The sequence below is a fragment of the Meles meles genome, chromosome 12 (genome assembly GCF_922984935.1).
Source record: "Meles meles chromosome 12, mMelMel3.1 paternal haplotype, whole genome shotgun sequence".
In the NCBI taxonomy this organism is placed as follows: Eukaryota; Metazoa; Chordata; class Mammalia; order Carnivora; family Mustelidae; genus Meles; species Meles meles.
Genome location: NC_060077.1, coordinates 20900629 through 20917755, shown reverse-complemented (window position 1 = coordinate 20917755; position 17127 = coordinate 20900629). Strand labels below are relative to the sequence as shown.

The window sequence follows — 17127 nt, the reverse complement described above, 5'->3', positions numbered from 1 at the left end:
CAGGTATTTATTCAAATAAAGGTTATTAGAAAGTCTCCTTACCCTTCTGCTGGCTCGTTTTAATCAGTGTCTCCGGCTTCTGGCCGGCGCAGATCAGTACTGCCCTGAGAGGTACTCCTGCTCCCTTCCTTTCTCGCTGCGCTGTCCCTCTGCTCTGTCTGGCCTTCGTGTCCCTGCCATCCAAAGCGCGTCCCTCTTCTGAGAGGACAGTGTGTACCTGTGCTAACATGAGTTACAGCATGGTGAGTGTTTGGCGTTACTTAGCATGCAGATTGGCCCCGTGTGAGACTAAATGTTCCAGGCCGATCCCAACCACAAACATGTTTCCCTTTGTTTCCCCGCGAGCGCGCTGCTCCCTCCAGGTCCATCCAGCACAGCAGCGGGCACAGGTGCGTTCAAGAGACGCAGCTCTGTATTTCTAGTGAGTGTATGTTACTGAGAATATGGCATCTTGGATTACCTAGGCCTGACTCGAACCTGTGATGCTTTACCTGCCGTGCTCTCTCCTTCCAGGGCGGATGAATCAGAATCTCTCTTGTTTGTCCTCCTCACAGGCTCTGAAGACGCAGGCGTTTCCCCGAAAGAGTGTGGTCCATCTGTGGCCGGTGATGAAATCGCCACCTTTCCTTCAGCTGTCCCCGACAGAGAGGGAGCTTCCTTTTCTCTGTCAGAGCCCCGGGATCAGGAGGATTTGGAGCCCATCAGGAAGAGAATGAAAGGAGGTCAGAGTCTGGGGGTTCTCTGTGTCTTTGGCCCTTGTGGAAGTGCCGGGTTCCCAGCGGGACTGTTCAAGCTGCTTCCAGTGGGGCTTCCCCTTCTCCAGAAGTTTGAGGATATGTCTCAGGCAGACACCTATGGTGCCTCCACTTTTTTAGAATGGAAATCTGAACCTTGTCGTTCTTTCCTTTTGTCATCATCGGATTGAACTGTGTTTACTGTCAGGTTATGCTCGTGGTCTGGAAGCATTGCGTTCTGAGTTGCCATTCTGTCCACATTTGACAATCATTTTTTAAGAATATGTTGCCTTTGGAAGAGCCTGGCTGGCTCATTTGGGGGAGCCTCTGACTCTCGATCTTGGAGTTATGGATTCCAGCCCCACGTTGGGTGTAGAGCTTACTAAAAAGTATGAACTTTAAAAAAAAAAAATTGTTGTGTTTAAGCGATAGCTTTAACCTTCTTGTAAAGATGATTTAGAGAAAAATCTGCTCTTAAAAAGACAAAGTGAAAAAGACTATAAAAAATTTTGGGAATGTGTAGTGGGACAATGGCTGCGCCACAGGCCTGAGACCGCCTGAGGATGGGAGCAGTGAGACTGGGAGGCTCTGGGAGGGAGGAGGACCTTGGGGGACGAGACTAGAATACTTGGCATATTGGATGGAAAATTGAATTGACTGGCTTGGGGAGGGTGTGGAAACAATCAGCAGTAGTGCATAAAATAATAAGTATAAAAATGAGACCACTTTTGGGGGTACCTGAGTGACTTAGTGAAGAGTCTGGCTTCGACTCAGATCATGATCCCATGATCCCAGGGTCCTAGGATCTAGTCCCAGTCGGGCTCCTTGTTTAGCGGGGTGTCTGCTTCTCTTCCCTCTGCCCCTACTCCCCCATCTCCCACCCCCCCCCAAATAAATCTTAAAAAAAAAAATTGAGCGCAGGTATGGTATTATATAGTTAAGAAACACGAAGGTCTGTACCAGCAAAAGTAGCTAAAAACATGAAAGTCGTTAACTCCGTGGAGGTTAGACCATGACAGAGGGCTGCTGCTTCTGGTTTCTTGTAAATGTTTGACTTTGTAAATTGTGTGCAAGTATTTCTTTAATTAAAAATAAAAATTAATCGCTTCTCGGCCTTTTGGCTAAGATCAAGTGTAGTATCTGTTCTTATCAGTTTAATATCTGATACGTCCTCTATCCGAGGACAATATATTAAATGGATTTTTGGAGCAGGGAGATGGAATAGGAACTTGCTCCGTCCACTCCACGCATCGACCTGGTATTGCAGTACTTCCAGGAACGGTGCACCCCCTCGGGGGTTAAAAAAGAAAAAAATAAAAATAAATAAAACTTAAGCTGTGGTTAGCAACACACGAGCACTGTGGAACAGCAGAACAGAAAAGATTCAACAGCTCCTGGTCACATCGGAGCGCGTACTTCCCAGTGTGTACACAAGTCACGTTTTTTGTTTAAACAAAAATGACATTACATAAAAATACTGAGCGACAAATGGCCTTTAAGCATGTATCCCGAGTGCCCCTTTTTATGTGATTAACTGTTCTTATGAAACTTAAGTGTATTGGAATTTGAAGCTGCTTTTTGGCCTCCTTCAGATTGCCCTTTGAAATACAAACACTTGGGGCGTGCCTGGGTGGCTCAGTGGGTTGAAGCCTCTGCCTTCAGCTCAGGTCATGGTCCCAGTGTCCTGGGATCAAGCCCCGCATCGGGCTGTCTGCTCAGCAGGGAACCTGCTTCCTCCTCTCTCTCTGCCTGCCTCTCTGCCTACTTGTGATCTCTCTCTGTCAAAGAAATAAAATCTTTTAAAAAGAAAACAAAAGAAACACAAACACTGGCGGGAGCTGTGTCTTCCATCCATAGATTGAGGTGTTCATGAAACCAGAAGAGCCAGTGTCTCCTGCTTCCCCGCTTGGCTGCGGTGGTCAGAACGCACCCTTTCTCTCGCAGATGGGGGATCTGATGTGACCCTGCAGTTGCTGGCCACAGACCAGTGTAGAGACACCCACGCTACCCTGGGCAGTGTCAGGTCCGAGGCCGTGAAACCAGACAAGATGGAGGAGACACTCACGTGCATCATCTGCCAGGACTTGCTGCACGACTGCGTGAGGTATGCGCCCCATTGGGAGGTGTGCGGGGGCACCACAGCCGAGAGGAGCGGCCACGCGGTAGCCAGCCTCTGGCTCAGGGCGGGTTCGATGCTGCGGACATTGCTGTCATCATTTGACTTGTGTGTCCAGCCTGCCCTGAGCCCGGTGCCCATACCCGAGGCTGTGGAAGAGCTCACGAGGCCACTGTGGCAATGGCCTTGGTGGGCACAGGTCCCGGGTAACCCCAGTAGCCTGTTTCTGCTCCACAGACACAGAACAGGAGAACTACCGAGCCTTAAGGGAATGTCGTAGTTAATCCAGGGGCAATGCCCCGGAATGTGGGTCCCAGGAGCCGCTGGGGAGAGCCCCCTCCTTGCTTCTCTGGGAGAACTGAAGAGTGAAAGCTCTTAGAACTTGCACTGAAATGCAGGCCTTTTCCACACTCAGTGTCCCTGTTCCTCGTATGCCTCAAGTCACAGCCTGCTCTCCTGTCTCTGCTGGAGCATAGATTGTTGCTTCTGGTTTCTCTGAATTCCCAAGGACCAGGTGAAAGTAGTTGAGGCCGAGCGCCGTTCTGCCAGGGGAGCTGGATTCCCCGCAGCCTGTGGACGGCCAGTGGCCGTCCCCACCCGACAGTTGGGGCTGCGGCTACGGCCAGCACGGGGCCCCAAATGCGGTGTGTGTAGCGGCCTGAGAAGCAAGGGCTCTAGGCTCTGCTGAGTCAAGTGAGCTCGGTGGGTAGGGGTAATCTAACTTTCCTGTTTGGTAACGAACCCTCAGCCTGAGCAAGGCGTGTCCTCCTCTGGGGAAAGTGGCAGCGTGAACTGGGGTCCCTGCTTCTCCTGCTCCAGGCAGGCCATGCCCCACGTGCCCTGGCGTCTGGGGGGCTGCTGCGGCCTGGCAGACAGATGCTCCAGCGGCGGGTGATCTGCGGGGGCGTCTGAAGACCTGTCCTTGTGCCCTCAGCCTGCAGCCCTGCATGCACACCTTCTGTGCGGCCTGCTATTCGGGCTGGATGGAACGCTCCACCTTGTGCCCCACGTGCCGCTGTCCCGTCGAGAGGATCTGTAAAAACCATATCCTGAACAACCTGGTGGAGGCCTATCTTCTCCAGCACCCAGGCAAGTGGGGAGCCCGCCCAGTTCCTGTCCGCTGAGGGGGTCTGTCCGGGGCCCCTCAGCCAGTAGAGCCACGTCCTTTCCCTCCAGACAAGAGTCGCAGCGAGGAAGATGTGAGGAGCATGGCTGCCAGGAACAAGATCACGCAAGACATGCTGCAGCCCAAAGTCAGGAGGTCGTTCTCCGACGAGGAGGGCAGCTCAGAGGACATGCTGGAGCTGTCCGATGTGGACAGCGAGTCCTCCGACGTGAGGTGAGCCTCTGCCTGGTTCTGAGTGAGGCAGGGAGCTGGGCAGACAGTGCAGGAGTCCGGGTCGGGTTCTGCCTCCAGCAGCCCGGCTCCTGCGCGGTCTGGCCTCGCTTTTCGTGGGTGACATCAGGCAGTGACCTTGGCTGCCTTGAGTGTAGTGAGGATGGGGTGGGCGCCAGCCAAAGACAGCCACTCCCTCGGGTAACTGGGGTGGGAACTTGCCACCCTGCCTCCTCCAGTGCCCCATCCCTCTTCAGGTACACATACAACGTTTCTTTTTTGCTGCTATTCATCAGTATTTCCTTCCAGCTTTACTGAGATGTCATTGGCACCCAGTACCTTTTGAGTTCAGGGCATCCTGGCCAGCGAATGGCCTGATTGCCGACTCTTCTAAGATGAAGAGCACCAGAACCCACGCCCTGTAGTCAGGTGCTTGGGTTCTGGCTACGACGACGTCACAATGTAACACGTTCTTTGTCCCGCGTACTCGGCAGCTCGTGCAGGGAGCATCGGGTCCCGCACTGGGAGCTGCATGGTCCGCGTTTGTCAGGATGGTACCGTGGAGAGGCCGTAGCCGCCTGGCTGAGGGGATGCGATCCCATGAGACCTGGTGTTAGCTGCCGTTTCCTGACTCAGAAGTCCACCGTCTGAGTTTCAGGTGGAGGCCATCAGACTTAGACAAAAGTCAAACCTCCCAAATTTACTATCTTTTGTTTCTTTTTGTAAAATTTAGCAAATGATGGTCAAGCCAACAGAAGGAATCAAAAATCACTTTAGCGTGAACATATTATGGTGCATTTTTCTGGCCACTCGTAGAGGTAGCCACACAAACTCCTTCTGTTAGTAAGTAAAACACGGTGTACTTAGAAACGCTCGTACGAAGATGGGATTGTGCCATACACCTGGTTTTGTAGGTTTTCTAGTATTCTCACTTGAGAGGCCGTGCTGTGGTACACACCCTGCAGTTATGGTTTCATGCACGTGTGCGTTAGTTGACAGAGGTAAGTGACGGCACTGGAGCGGTCAGGTCGGAGAGCCTGACCCAGGGTGTCCTGCTGGACTGGCACCTGTGTCATCTCGTGCCCGTCAGGAAGGTCCTAGCGATGGCCTCTGGGAGGTTTGTCAAGGGGTGTCAGGAAACCCTGCCTGCGCTCGGTGTCACCCGAGATGAATGCCATCTCGTTCCTAAATGAGGTTGAGCATTTTCGGTGTTGGTTTTCTAGTCAGGTCTTACCCCTTCCTCCCTCTCTGGCTCCTGCTGTTGGAGGCAGGCTCAGGAAGGCGTTCTCCGAGATGAGGGAAGAGTCTGTGCCTGTTTCCTGTGGATTCTTTTTTACCATCTGTGTTTTTAGGAAGCTCAGCTGAAGGGCATAAAGCTAGGCGGGGCAGGACTGCTGCTGGCCGGGCAGGAAGGCCCTGGAGGAGAGCAGCATTCAGCTGGGGCACAATATGAGCTCCGAACACACTGTCTCAGGCGCTGGGGTGGAAGTGCTGAGTGCGCCGGGCAAGCTGGGCGGCCTCGGGACGTGGCTCCAGGCTCGCCCAGCATCAGGCCTGTGAGCACGTGCCCCGCCCCGTGTGGGGACTGAGCGGCTGCACTCTGGGGGAAGCTGTGCCGAAGCATGGCGTGGGCAGGGCCTGTCTCCATATGTCAGGAGCCGCCAAGGGGGCTGAGGGTGGCGAGGGACAGAGAGCCCCCCCCCCACTGCTCTTCTGGGTGGGCGCTGACTGGGTGCCCAGCGGGGACAGGCTGTCCCTCCCCTTCACACACTGGGCGGTGGCAGCTGGGATGGTGGGCAGAGAAGACACCTCCAGGCTTGGCACCTGGCTCTGGTCTTGTTGTGGGGCTGGGGGCGTGGCCGCCACCCTGACACGGCAGAGAGCAGGAGCCTCCTGCTTCTCCGCACTCAGGTGCACGTGGCCGTCGTGTGCTCCCCTTGCAGCCAGCCGTACATCGTATGCAGACAGTGCCCTGAGTTCCGGCGGCAGGCCGGCCAGGCCCTCCCCTGCCCAGGGCCTGGCAGTGAGCCAGGGGTGGCACCAGCTCCCGGGGATGCACCGTCCACCTCCACCAGTGTCACGACAGGTGAGATGCTGCCTTCCATGCTGTCGTCCTGCTGTGACCACGTAGGATCCAGCTGTTGCTGCGGATTCCTCTCCCTTTCCTGCCTGACTCCTGTCACTGCCTCCACGGCCTTGCCGCCTCTCATAACCAGTTGCTTCTCCAGGTCTGTTTTGGGCTGAGAAACCAGAGAGTTAACTTGTTCTCTCGTGGTCCTCTGCTCCTGGGCGGTCCTGGGGGTTTAGTCCTGAACCTGACATTTGGGCCAGATGCCATCAAGAAAGGGAAAGTGGACAGGTGGAATCTGTGTTTGTGGCCCTGGCCATTCTGTAGTTCATGGCCCCACAGGGCCCAGTTTCTTCAAGCCTGTCACAAGGCCAGTGACCCAGAGCTGTGTTCACAGCCATGTGCCATGACGCCATGCTGCGGCTCTCTCCATGGGTTCCTGTAGGCCCCGCAGACAGGCACGGGCAGTGCAGCGTCTGGTCACCTCCCGACTCTGCCATCCCTCAGGTGGGCTCTGTCGTTTTCAGACTGCAGATGGAAGTCCCCGGAGGGACGGCGTCTGTAGCAGATGTGTGTGCACAGGCTGCACCTCCCGTGTGGCCAGGAGTGTCCGGGGACTGGGCTGTATGGACACAGCTCCCGGGGTGGGGTCAGCCACTCATGCCCACCAGGCCTGTCACTTGTTGGAAGACACAGAACTTGCTTTATTGTTTTATCGCGTGTGCTTTGTAGCCTGAGGAAACGTTAGAAACCTTCAAGTGAGCTTGGAAATGTTGCTGCTGAGCCGAGAGGTTGCTCTGTTACTTTTTGTTCTGTTTTTTAAATTTTTTTTTAAGATTTTGTTCATTTATTTGACAGACAGAGATCACAAGTAGGCAGAGAGGCAGGCAGAGAGAGAGAGAGGAAGAGAAGCAGGCCTCCTGCTGAGCAGAGAGCCTGATGCGGGGCTCGATCCTAGGACCCTGGGATCATGACCTGAGCCGAAAGCAGAGGGTTTAACCCACTCAGCCACCCAGGTGCCCCTTGTTCTGTTTTTTTTAAAAGGCTCCTTTCCGATGGTAGGCTGTCGTTTGGCTATTTAAGAAAACAGGTCAGAGTTCTCCCTGGCTTTTTTTTTTTTTTTTTAAGATTTTTATTTATTTGACAGAAAGACAGATCACAAATAGGCAGAGAGGCAGGCAGAGGCAGAGAGGGAAGAAGGCTCCCTGCTGAGCAGAGAGCCCCATGTGGGGCTTGATCCCAGGACCCTGAGACCATGACCTGAGCCAAAGGCAGAGGCTTAACCCACTGAGCCACCCAGGCGCCCGTCTCCCTGGGTTTTTTTGTGGCTGAGTTCCCTCGTGTGCTTTCCAGACACTCCCCTGAATTGGGGTCTAACCTGTTCTTTCTGCCTGTGTCCCGGTATGTGCCGCCTGGATATCCTGTCTGTTCCACAGCCCAGGATTATGTGTGTGCCCTTCAAGGAAGCCATGCCATATGCACCTGCTGCTTCCAGCCCATGCCTGACCGAAGAGCAGAGCGCGAGCAGGACCCCCGCATCGCCCCCCAGCAGTGTGAGTAAGGGTGTGCACGTATACTCCCTGCCTGAGCAACTTCCCCACCACGGAGCCCCTCCTGGGGATCCCTCCAGACTTAGGTCTCAGAATGGTGTTGACTGCTGTGCACAGTATAAAGACGTGGCTGTGTGTTCCCATCTGCAGAATCGGTTGTCTCTGTGCAATCCTATCGAATAACCATCTTCTTCCATTAGTTGATAGCCTACCCCATCATAAACCAAGTTTCCACATACGGGCGGTCTCTTTCTGAAGTCTGCATCTGATGTTTGTCCCCATATCAGGACCATAACATTTCTCTAATATGTCACTTTTTTAAAGAAGATTTTTATTTATTTTATTTTTTAGAAGTTTTTATTTGTCAGAAAGAGAACATACATGCGTTCACAAGCAGGGGGAGTGGCAGGCAGAGAAGCAGGCTTCCTGCTGAGCAAGGACCCCCATGGGGGATTTGATCCTGGGACCTGGGACCCTGAGATCATGACCTGAGCCGAAGGCAGATGCTCAACCAGCTGAGCCACCCCTGCGCCCCTTTTATTTATTTATTTTAAAGAGAGTGTGTGTGCATGAAGGCGGTAGGGGAGGGGGAGGCAGGGGAGGAGCAGAGAGAGAGGGGCTCTCAAGCCAACTCCCTGCTAAGCAGGGAGACTGATGTGGGGCTCAATCTCATGACACTGAGATCATGACCTGGGCCAAAATCAAGAGTCAGACTCCCAACCAACTGAGTCACCCAGGCACCCCTATAATGTGTCACTTTTAAGTAAAATAGGTGAAAACCTATGCTTTTAATTTGCAGTTGTGGGATTGCTGTCAAAATTGAGTGTGTCATTTATTTAACGGTTATTTGAATTATTTGAATTATTCTTCACTGAAATGGCCTGACTAGCGGCTGTGCTGTGTCCACAGGTGCCGTGTGCCTGCAGCCTTTCTGCCACCTGTACTGGGGCTGCGCCCGGGCCGGCTGCCTTGGCTGCCTGGCCCCGTTCTGCGGTAATGCCGGCTCTTCGGCTGAGTTCTGTGCCTTTGAGGGCGGGGTGGTGTGGCCTGCGATGAGGGAGGCCACCACGAGTGACCCTACTTTGTCCTGACATACTGCGTATGTCTGACGTTTGGAAGTGTCACTCTGTTCTAGCTTAGAACCAAGCAGTAACAGAACAGCTACAGGGATATGAGCTCAGTCAGGAGGGTGTCCTTATGTGCGAACAGCCCTACTAAAGACGTCCAGTCTGGCCGTGACCTTGAGTCTTCGATGCGCCAGACCAGGTGCTCAGGAGGCGGAGAGGGCAGTCCACTTCAGGAAGGAGTGGAATGGAAGTCATTTTGCCTGTTCTCTTTTTAAGACGTATTTTATCTATTTAAAACTGTATTTAAAACTGTGTTTTATATATGGAACTTTTTATTCTTCTAGACTCTGTAAGAAAGGAAATTTGGTTATCTTAGTGTCAGTGATTGATGCTTTCATAGAGCATCTGTAAGACGGGTGTCTTTGCTTCCCCCTGTTTGGTAGAGCTAGACCTGGGTGACAGGTGTCTGGATGGGGTTCTGAGCAACAACCACTACGAATCGGATGTCCTCAAGGTAAGGGACGGACCTCCCGGACAGGCATGGGGGGTGCTCCGGCCAAGCGAGGCCCCCTGAGGTATGCAGCTCTGCTAATGGCTCTTCCTGGTACTGCTGCTGAGTGCACTGCATGGGTATTTTCCTCTGTTTCCCCATTTTCCAAAAAGGAGGTATTTCCTTCACGCCCATTATGCCACGAATCCGCAGGACCCGCTCCAGTGCCTGCCTGCCCCAGGCACAGAGCTTCGGGGTCTGGGTGGGGAATGGGCCGGCCCTCCAGTGGCACCAGGGCCTGTCTCTGGTTTCCTCCTTTCTGATGTTTTCCTTCTCATGCTTTAGAAGCTGGCCCAGTTCTTAGAAGTTCAGTGTCTGATGTGCACATCAGTCCCTTGCCAAGAGTCCCAGCTTCGTCCCATTTGCGTGCAGTGCTGCGCGCACAGGACGTGGGGCCCTGTCGCTTGCGCAGTAGGCTCCTCCGCATGCTGCGCTCCGCTTACATGGCTGTGAGCCGCACTCTCGCACAGACGGAGCCCAGCAGCCGTGTGTCTGCACGGCAGATTGTAGACCCAGACCCTCCACGCGTCCTTCCGTGGTCACGGGCCTGTTGCTGCCCTAGGGCTGCTTTGGCCAAGGTGGGGTGTCCTGCCACTCCTGTGCGAGGATTGTCTTGGCAGAATTTTGGAGGGAATGTGGCCACGCCCAGGCTTCTGAAGCTAGCCCTCCTTTCGAGGCTCGTTCTCAGACGAGAACCCTTGAGAACTAGGTGGTGAGCGTGTCACCGAGTCAGGCTTGGGCGGCCCGGCCCCCAGGCTGTCCCGGGTGTCCTGTGGCCTTGGAAGCAGACCCCCCCCCCCAGCTGTACACAGCGCTCCCCGCCAGCTGCCGGACGCAAATCCCTGCCATGTCAAACTTGCCTGGGCTGTGGCTTTACCCACCTTCGAGGGCCTTTTATGAGGTGTTTGCCTTGTTACTTTAGTGTTTCCTCTTCCAAGCTAGTGGCTGAGGTTTCTCTTCCCCGTCACAGAATTACCTGGCAACCAGGGGTTTGACATGGAAGAATATGTTGACGGAAAGTCTGGTGGCTCTGCAGAGGGGAGCGTTTTTACTGTCCGGTAAGCATCGTCGCACTTGCTTTCCTCTCTCCAGAGGCGTTGGCTTGGCCTCCTGGAAAAGCAGCAACGCCGGCCAGGCCAAGCCCGGGGCTCCCACGCAGCTGCCTTCCCACAGGCATAGCCTATGTTCCCCCGCCTGACGGAGGCCGACAGAAAGGCACTGATACCCCTGGTTTTCTGCATGTAAAGTTAGGCCTGAGCCCCCAGGAGGTATTCTAGTGTTTCTCTGCCGTGGGGAAGGGCGGGCCCAGCTGTGGAGACAGGCCGCACCTTTTGTCAGCGTGGAGATCCTGGGGCTAGTGGTTCCCAGATCCTTGGGCTCCTCCTTGGCCCCTCACTTGGTGTGTTGCTAACTTGATCTGGTCTTGGCCAGTGTTGCAGGACGCCCAGTACACTGTGAAATGGGATTTTTGTCACGGGGTGGGGGGGGCTGCAGTAAATCAGCAAATGCCATTTTTTTTTTTTTAAGATTTTACTACTTTATTAGAGAGAGAGAGGGCGTATGTGTGCAAGGAGGAGTAAAGAGAAAGGGAGAAGGCGGAGGGGAAGGAATCTCAAGCAGACTAGACTCCCATCTCAGCGCAGAGCCCCATGTGGGGTTGATCCAACAACCCTGAGATCATGTCTTGAGACCTGAGTGGAAACCGAGAGTCAGATGCTCAACCGAGCGAGCCACCCGGGGGCCCCAGATGGCCTTTTTTTCTGAGACACACATTATCATGAAAGACTTTAGAAGTTGTTGGGGATGCTTCTTCACAGTTCCTGTCTAGTGGGCACAGTCTCACGAGCATCTCGGGTGTTCTCTGCAGCAGCCCTGTGGCTGCCCAGACCAATCATCGGCACAGGGCCTGAACTCTGTTAGCTTCTTAAGGACTGCTGTAAGGGTGACATGGCTGCCAGAGATGTGTGAGTGACAGGGAAGCAGGAAGGGTAAGTGACCATCACGGGGAGTCCCAGCAGCTGAGCACGGCCGGGCACCTGCCTGCACATGCACACCATCCTCGTAAATGGAGGTCTGCCACCGTGCTGTTCTATGACCTGTTTGCTCAGCACAATACCTTGACCTGCATCACGTACCGATTCACGAGTAGAGGATAGTAAGAGATTTTCTCCTTTCCGCTCTCAGAGCCAGCACTGCAGCTGCCGGGGGAGCATGCGCTCTGGCAGGCTCAAGAAACCGTTCGGTTGGGATAGGTAGGAAGGGTTGTTGCACAGCACCGTGCACAGTTGGGACTCTGCCGTAGTGACTCTGCGTAAGGACGCGAGTCAGGTGTGAAGGCCAGCATCTTCTCCAGCCCGCTGCCCTGCGTCGCCTTTCGGGTCTTGGAAATACAGAACAGGCAAACCGGGCAAATCCTCGTTTTGTCTGCCCGTGTTGGAGCACTAACAGAATTGATGATCTTTTTGTTCCATGGTTCACTAGCCTGTCTCTAACCTTGGCCCATAGTAGGCTGTCTGGATTTGGGGGTCTGGGTTGATAGGGTACCTTTATTATATAAAGGAGCAACAGGTTGTCATTTGTGTCGCACATGTGTTTTCCACTAATCGTTGAGTATTTTACTTTCAGGGTATGTGTTTCCGTTTTCTGTTTAAGTTGTAGGCAGTCAGATTTACAAGTCCTTTCCTGTGTGTTGTTTGGTTTTTGTGACATACTTAGGAATAAGTCAAGAGAAAAATAATACTCATTCCTTTCAGTACTTTAAAAAATTTTTAAGATACTTGAGTTTTTTTTTATGCAGTAGAATTACTTTGCTGTGAGGAAATGAGTTGGTTTCGTTCTCGTTTTCTGAACATCTGGCCCATCCTCTCTGCGCCCCCCCCCCACCCGCCCCTTGTGTGGATCAGGGCTGGGCGTCCCACGCCTTCGTAAGGCCACAGCTGTTGTGCTGACGCTGCATGCTGACTGGCCTGCCCGCCTGAGGCTGTGTCCCTTGCAGATTACAGAATCACGGGGAACACCGTGCTGTGTTACTGCTGTGGCCTGCGGAGCTTCCGAGAGCTGACGTACCAGTATCGGCAGAACATTCCTGCTTCCGAGTTGCCCGGTAAGGAAGCCCCTTCAGCCCCAGCTCAGTTCTGCCTGGGTTGGCTTCTGCGTTCCTTCATGTGATGGGTACCCTGTTTGGGCCTTAGCTCCGTGTTCTTAGTGGCTGTCTGCCTCAGCAGGGACAAAAATGGGCAGACAGGCTGCGTGGGGGCCATGCCTCTTTCTGGGCCATCCTCGCTGGGGGGTCAGCTCAGGCTCTGGGCCTGTCTGCCAGGACGCAGGCTTCCAAAACAAGATTCACAAAAGCAACCTATAGACAACTGTAGTAGTCTTATTTTCTTTTTCTTTTTTTTAAGATTTTATTTATTTATTTATTTGACAGAGAGAGATCACAAGTAGGCAGAGAGACGGGCAGCGGGGGAGGGGGAAGCAGGCCCCCTGCTGAACAGAGTCTGATGTGGGGCTTGATCCCAGGACCCTGAGATCATGATCTGAGCCGAAGGCAGAAGCTCAACCCACTGAACCACCCAGGCGCCCCAGTGGTCTTATTTTCTAAATTGGGTCGGGTTTTTTTTGTTGTTTTTTTTTCCCCCCTGAAATCTTGGAACAGGCCAAGGACACTAGTTATAAAGCATGACAGATGCCATGGCTTTTCTGCTGCTGTTTGTCCGCCTGGGGTCATAAATTCACACAGCTGAGCTTGTGAGTGTGATGTGCATCACAGATAACGTCATGTTTCCTCTTCCTAGCGGCTGTGACGTCCCGTCCTGATTGCTACTGGGGCCGCAACTGCCGCACTCAGGTGAAGGCCCACCACGCAATGTGAGTGAGACCCCGCTGCCAGGCACGGGTCCTCGGGGCTGGGGAGGGGCGCCCACATGTGTGGGGCGCCTGCAGAAAGGCACACCCCTGTTTTCCTAACAGGAAGCTGATTTTTTTGTCTTTTAAATGTTTGGGCCAAGTTGATAGCTCAGCTTGTAAGGATGTCCATGAACTAGTTAATTATTTACTTGTAAATAGGCTAATTTCGCCATTTTATTTGTCTAAAGTCACGTGGTGTATGAAACAGTGCTATTGTTTCCGTGTTCCATAGAACACAGCCGTCCCTCCCCGCTGATGGACCAGTTAGTGCTTTTTCCGTTGGTGGCTGGGGTCAGCGCCCTGCTCTGTCTTCGGTGTCATGAGCAGGTGTCTGTAACGGCTCTAACTCAGTGACTCACCGGGCATTTCCCGCTCACAGAGACATCTGCCTTGCCACGTGGGGTTGTCTGGAGGTGTAGGTGGGGTGATGCTGTCAGTCAGTCTCACGGACTGATGTCGGAGGAGGCCACGAGGATCCCCAGTCATTCGTGGTTTAAGTCAAAGTCACCGAGAGTGTGCTCTTAGTGCAGGGGACAGGGCCCAAGTAAAGGCTCCCTTGGAGACTGATGCTGTGGAATGAAACCCTTGTTTTGTATTTGAGCATAGCGTGTAGGAGACTGTTTTGGTACAGGGAAGGGAATTTCACGAGTAACTTGCTAATCTTTCTTAGTGAAAACATTGGTGAGGAAAGCAAAGGCACCCCTGTCTTCCTCTGGGGCTGTCCTGCCCATCACGACGGGAGCTGATGGTGCTCTAGCCCAGCCGGCGAGTCTGTCAGTCCGGCAGGGTGGTCCCTGGTGGACCACCATGTGTCCGTGGGGACACTGGACACTGAGGAGGCTTAGAGTTTGAGTTCTTTAAGAAAATGACCTAAAAATATCTGACTTCTAAAATTTAAAGAACAAGGCGTAGGGGTTAATTTCTTTGATGGTTCTAAAAATACGCCACCATGAGTGCCCCGTATGTGGTCAGCTTCTTGTCAGGTTCTCCCAGCGTGTGAGCTCAGGATCCGTTTCTGTGAATACTTTGTGGTAATTTCACTCTTTTCTCCCTGCAGGAAATTCAATCACATCTGTGAACAGACAAGGTTCAAGAACTGAGCATCTAGAAGGCACCAAGGTGGCTTGGGGGTACTGGAGGTCAATGACAGCGTTTCAGAAAATACTGGCTACAGACATTTTAAGGGCATTTTACAGTCCCCAGGGGATGCTGGGGGTCTCTGTGTCCGGCACTGTAGTGTGACAACTTTCATGGAGTGAGACCTTCTTAGCGAGACCCCCCAGCCTGCCCCAGTGGCCTGGAAGGCCTGGGGCACGACCCACCCCTCCTCTGAGCTCAGCTGCCCGGAGCACTTCTGGCCGAAGCACTGCTGTCGCCGTCCCCTCCCATTGAGACGATGACGTTCAGGTTTGCTCTCTGTACCCTTCCCAAAACTATGGTTCCAACAGACCTCTCTCTTCAAGAAAGCTTTCGTGGGAGGAAAAGGAAAGTCTGTTGTTGAAAGGAAAGGGAGCAAAAGTTTACAGCCGCGAAAGGGAGCAAAAGTTTACAGCCCGCGGGATGCCCCGCTGCGGGTTCGGCCACGGCGGCTGAGGCCTCTTTGTACTAGATTTGGTGCTTATCTTCTAGTGAGATTTATCACAAACGGTAGCACAAGTAATATAATTTATAATTTACAAATTGACTAAAATTGGGATAGTAGGGTATTTGAAAGAATAACATACGTTTCTGTTTATTAGAAAAAGAAAAAGAAAAAATCAGATGTCCAGAACTGCTAACCCTAGACACCCAGCGTCAAGCGTGGGGCCCTGTCCTAAGAGAGCAGAAGTGGGGCGCTGCCACCGTGAGCCTGCCGTGGAGCCAGGCCCGGGCTCCTGCTTGTCGCTCTATTGGCACAGCAGCCCCCGCTGTGTTCCCACCATTCTTCCCGCAGGCTGGGTGGGCCCCACGGGTGCCCGGCCCACCTGGAGCAGCCCATCCCCCAAAAGCACGAGGAGCCTTTGCTTCCACTAGATCTGATCTGCGTTGGGTTTGCCATGTCATCTGGAATAATACTTGAAATTTTGTTCTTTGTTAAAAAAAAAATACGTTTTTTATCTTTTGTTGAAATCATCTGTTATTTTTGTTTGCAAAATTGTAACTTTTTGCTTCTTCTCAGGAATAGGATTTTCAACTGTTGTCTTGCTCTTGATATGGACTCTGAGAAGCAGCGCTGTGTTTGTGGAAGAGGCCTGCTCCTCCCTGCGTTCTAATAAACAAGCCGTGTCTGTTTCTCTCCCCCGTGCGCTGTTTGCGTGTCGGCTGCTATGGGCTCCTTCCTGTCACCGTGGGCAGGCTGCAGGTGTCACTGGTGACGGCCTGAGGGTCCAGCCGGTAGCGCTGCTCTCAGAAGAGCCATGCTGACGCGGGGCTGCCCAGGTCCGAAGACTCGGTGGAAGGGACAGGGCGCAGGGTCTCAAGGATCCACCAGCCCCAGGTGTCGGCCTCTTGGCTGCATGTTGAAGCTGTGGCTTTGTGTCTGAGACCTGCGCTCAGCCTGTGTGGGAGGGAGGCCTGCCCGCCCATCTTAGGGCCCGGCCTCATCACTCCTTTCCCTCCCAACAAAGTAGGAACAAAGACATGGCTCTCAAGAGATATCCCAGCTTTTTTAAGGCTGAGTTAGAACGTGTGACTTCCCTCGGGTTGCACTGGATCCTCCCTTGAAGGAAGGACATGCATCACATTAGACGGGGGGCTCCCTGGTGCGTGGCTGACCCTGCTGGACTTGGGCTCCCTGTTCTAGAGCACATGGGAGGAGCTCAGGGCCGGGGCAGTTGTTCCCTGGGCTGTTCCACAGTGCTCTCAGGATGTTTTCATGACTTCCTGTTTGTCAGCACCCTCCCACCGCCCTAGCAGCTGGGCTGTAGTTGGACTGGGTGTGTGTGTGTGTGTGTGTGTGTGTGTGTGTGTGTGTCAGTCACAGGCTGCCTGGGTGTGAATGGTCGGCTCGGGACTCCATGTACTTGTCTGCAGGTACTTGGGACCAGCCCTGGCACGGGCCCAGCCAGGCCTCACTGCCTGCTTCCTGCCAGCTCCTTCTCCCGCAGCCTCACCCCGCGCATCCCCAGGCCTGAGTCCCTCTTGGGCTCTGATGCCCCCCCCCAAGAGGAGGGCCCAGCCCTGCTCACGCCCACATCCAAGGTGCCCCCTCCTGGCCTGAGGGTCTGAGCTGTGAGGAGAGCTGCGCATCCGTGGAGGATCCTCACTGGCCGCTGCCGGAATCCAGCAACTAGTCCGATCCCGCAGCGCTGACAGGGTCAGAGTCACAGGCCCAGATGGGAGAGCCGCGGAGTGGTGTGGGCGGATTCTGCCACAGGGAAGAAGCCAGACAGGGAGCGGAGGTGGAGGGGTCGTCACACAGCCCGCAAAGAGGAGGCCCAGAGAAACCCAGCTCTGAATCAGGATGGCTGTGGTGGACGGGGCAGCAGGAAGCCAGCCTCAGGCCTGAGAGAGGAAATGAATGGGGGACAGATGGGATTTGGAAAGCCCAGTGTAGAGCTGGCTTCAGGTGTGGCTGGACGCAGGAGACAATGCCGTGCTGGAACACTTGCCTCCCTTTGTTTATGGCCTCAGCTTCCATCAAGCAGAAATGGGTGAACTTCCCCACTGCTTCAAATGGAAACTCATCCCTGACCTAATCATGGGCCGGACCTGAGGCTTCTGCCACCACCTGGGCCGTCAGCACTCCCATGGGCAGGTGGGCCCCCTCAGGCAAGAGGAAGGGGAGTGGCATGGGTTGTCATCAGGAATGCAGACCGGCT

The 17127-nt window shown here is 53.8% G+C and overlaps 1 protein-coding gene and 1 non-coding gene across 3 annotated transcripts in view; both read left to right on the top strand.

The window, feature by feature from the left end:
* Nucleotides 1–15607, top strand: part of CHFR (checkpoint with forkhead and ring finger domains) — a 29675-nt gene extending 14068 nt beyond the window's left edge. For both annotated transcript variants that reach the window (XM_046024807.1, XM_046024806.1), the window contains 12 exons: nucleotides 555–722; nucleotides 2679–2838; nucleotides 3785–3939; nucleotides 4027–4189; nucleotides 6130–6272; nucleotides 7691–7807; nucleotides 8714–8797; nucleotides 9315–9385; nucleotides 10392–10479; nucleotides 12417–12524; nucleotides 13216–13288; nucleotides 14385–15607. In XM_046024807.1, the coding sequence (XP_045880763.1) occupies nucleotides 555–722; nucleotides 2679–2838; nucleotides 3785–3939; nucleotides 4027–4189; nucleotides 6130–6272; nucleotides 7691–7807; nucleotides 8714–8797; nucleotides 9315–9385; nucleotides 10392–10479; nucleotides 12417–12524; nucleotides 13216–13288; nucleotides 14385–14427 (1373 nt within the window). In that variant the 3' untranslated portion in view covers nucleotides 14428–15607. The remainder of the gene's footprint in view (nucleotides 1–554; nucleotides 723–2678; nucleotides 2839–3784; nucleotides 3940–4026; nucleotides 4190–6129; nucleotides 6273–7690; nucleotides 7808–8713; nucleotides 8798–9314; nucleotides 9386–10391; nucleotides 10480–12416; nucleotides 12525–13215; nucleotides 13289–14384) is intronic.
* On the top strand, nucleotides 1836–2026 carry LOC123954817. Its single transcript, XR_006821174.1, has one exon. It is a non-coding gene; the product is annotated as a U2 spliceosomal RNA (small nuclear RNA).
* Nucleotides 15608–17127: the final 1520 nt, after the last annotated feature.